General features: G+C 40.7%; 3 protein-coding genes across 3 annotated transcripts in view; all 3 read left to right on the top strand.

Annotated features, from left to right (window-relative positions):
- LOC105308457 (olfactory receptor 5L1-like) overlaps nt 1-62 on the top strand; it is a 723-nt gene extending 661 nt beyond the window's left edge. The window contains exon 2 of the mRNA XM_011384428.1: nt 24-62. Within this exon, the coding sequence (XP_011382730.1) occupies nt 24-62 (39 nt within the window). The remainder of the gene's footprint in view (nt 1-23) is intronic.
- Nucleotides 63-74: 12 nt separating this feature from the next.
- Nucleotides 75-1055, top strand: LOC105308456 (olfactory receptor 5L1-like). Its single transcript, XM_011384427.1, has one exon. It carries the CDS (start codon nt 75-77, stop codon nt 1053-1055), a length of 981 nt encoding a protein of 326 aa, XP_011382729.1.
- Nucleotides 1055-1902, top strand: part of LOC105308455 (olfactory receptor 5L1-like) — a 1986-nt gene continuing 1138 nt past the window's right edge. Inside the window, exon 1 of the mRNA XM_023525601.1 lies at nt 1055-1096. Within this exon, the coding sequence (XP_023381369.1) occupies nt 1055-1096 (42 nt within the window). The remainder of the gene's footprint in view (nt 1097-1902) is intronic.

The raw sequence follows: 1902 nt of genomic DNA, 5'->3' as shown, positions 1-1902 counted from the left end.
TTTTTTTTTCTCACTTTTTCTAGAATAAATGCAAAACTTATCATTTGGTTTCCCAAGCCTGACAGATGGTGAAAATGAGGGAGGAGAACTGCACTGCTGTGACAGAGTTCATTCTCCTTGGGTTAACAGATGTCCCTGAGCTCAGGGTCTTTCTTTTCATGCTGTTCTTTATAATCTATGGAGTCACAGTATTGGGCAACCTGGGCATGATTGCTCTGATTCGGGCCAGCGTTAGACTCCACACTCCCATGTACTTTTTCCTCAGCCACCTTTCTTTTGTGGATTTCTGCTATTCCACAATCATTGTACCGAAGATGCTGGGTAATATTTTGAACAAAGATAAAGGTATCTCTTTCCTGGGATGCATGGTACAGTTTTATTTATTTTGTGCCTATGCAATCACTGAGGTCTTCTTGCTGGCTGTGATGGCCTATGACCGTTTCGTGGCCATCTGTAACCCACTGCTTTACTTGGTCACCATGTCCAAGGAACTCTGTGTGAAGCTGGTGTCTGGCTGCTACCTCTGTGGGACTGTGTGTTCTCTGATTCACTTGTGTTTAGCTCTTAAGATCACCTCTTACAGTTCAAATGTGATGAACCACTTCTTTTGCGATCTGCCCCCTCTCTTATCTCTTGCTTGCTCTGATGTCACTCTGAATGAACTGATGCTATACATTGTGGCCACGTTCAACGAGCTCATCACCATCGTGATCATCCTCACCTCCTACTTGTTTATTCTCATCACCATCCTGAGGATGCGCTCTGCGGAGGGGAGGCGCAAAGCCTTTTCCACCTGTGCCTCCCACCTCACAGCCATTCTTGTCTTCCATGGAACTATCCTTTTTACTTATTTCGGGCCCAGTTTTGGCAACAGTGAGGATACAGACAAGGTGGCCACAGTGTTCTACACTGTGGTGATCCCCATGCTGAACCCCCTGATCTATAGTCTGAGGAATAAGGACGTGAAGGAGGCTCTCAGAAAAGTGTTGAACTCCAAAATATTTTCACAGAGAATATTTTCTAAGATCCAAAGTGGAGGCTGGTGCAGGGGCTAATGGACGGGCTGCAGTGGTTGATAGGAGAGGTCAGCCAAGAGGTAGGTCTCAATGAGTGATTCGTTTTGATTCTGTTATCTTTGTGTCTCTGTAATTGACAAGGGTAGGATTGAGCATATTTTGAGTGTGAAGCCTACCACTTTGCTTTTATTCAAGTGAAATGTTTTAATTGGGCATGGGAATAGACTGTTCAGACTCAAAGGTTTAATTTCATAAAGTTTATAAGAATTTTGAAAAATCACACTTTCAGAATCTATTATGGAAACTATGATCCTTTTTAAAATTGAATTTCTGTTATTTTACGAAGAGGAACAAATCTTTATCAAACACTTTATACACAGAATGAGATTTCCATGTGCGTATGCATCTTTTTTATCTTTTTGTTTTTCTTTTGTTATTTTATGTTGCGGTTATTTCTTGTTTTTGTTAATTTTATTATTTTGCTGTTATCGTTGTTTTACATCATTGCCAGTTTCCATGAGATTACCATCGTGACCATCCTCACCTCCTACTTGTTTATTCTCATCACTATCCTGTGGATGTGCTCTCCAGAGGGAGTGCATGAAGCCTTTTTCATCTGTGCCTTCCACCTCACAGCCATCATTGCCTCTCAGGGAACAATCCTTTCATTTATTGCTAGCCCCATTTAAATTTAGTAAAATGCATGACAGGCTCAGACATAGTTTCACATTCAAGAACCTTATAGTTCATGGGCATTAGTAAATAGCATAAAATGGTTGGTGAAGAGATACAGTGCAAAAATCATTTGTAGATAGCAAAGGGATGGCTTTCGAATTGATGCTTTTTTTTTTTATCTTGGCCACAAAGAATGGATATTTATTTATTT

This window comes from Pteropus vampyrus, unplaced genomic scaffold (assembly GCF_000151845.1).
Source record: "Pteropus vampyrus isolate Shadow unplaced genomic scaffold, Pvam_2.0 Scaffold579, whole genome shotgun sequence".
NCBI lineage: Eukaryota > Metazoa > Chordata > Mammalia > Chiroptera > Pteropodidae > Pteropus > Pteropus vampyrus.
The sequence above is the reverse complement of the archived record's forward strand: the minus strand, read 5'-3'. Positions and strand labels throughout refer to the sequence as shown.

Bases quoted from the DNA above. Each gene is read 5' to 3' on its own strand.
- LOC105308456 (XM_011384427.1), top strand. From the start codon at position 75: ATGAGGGAGGAGAACTGCACTGCTGTGACAGAGTTCATTCTCCTTGGG.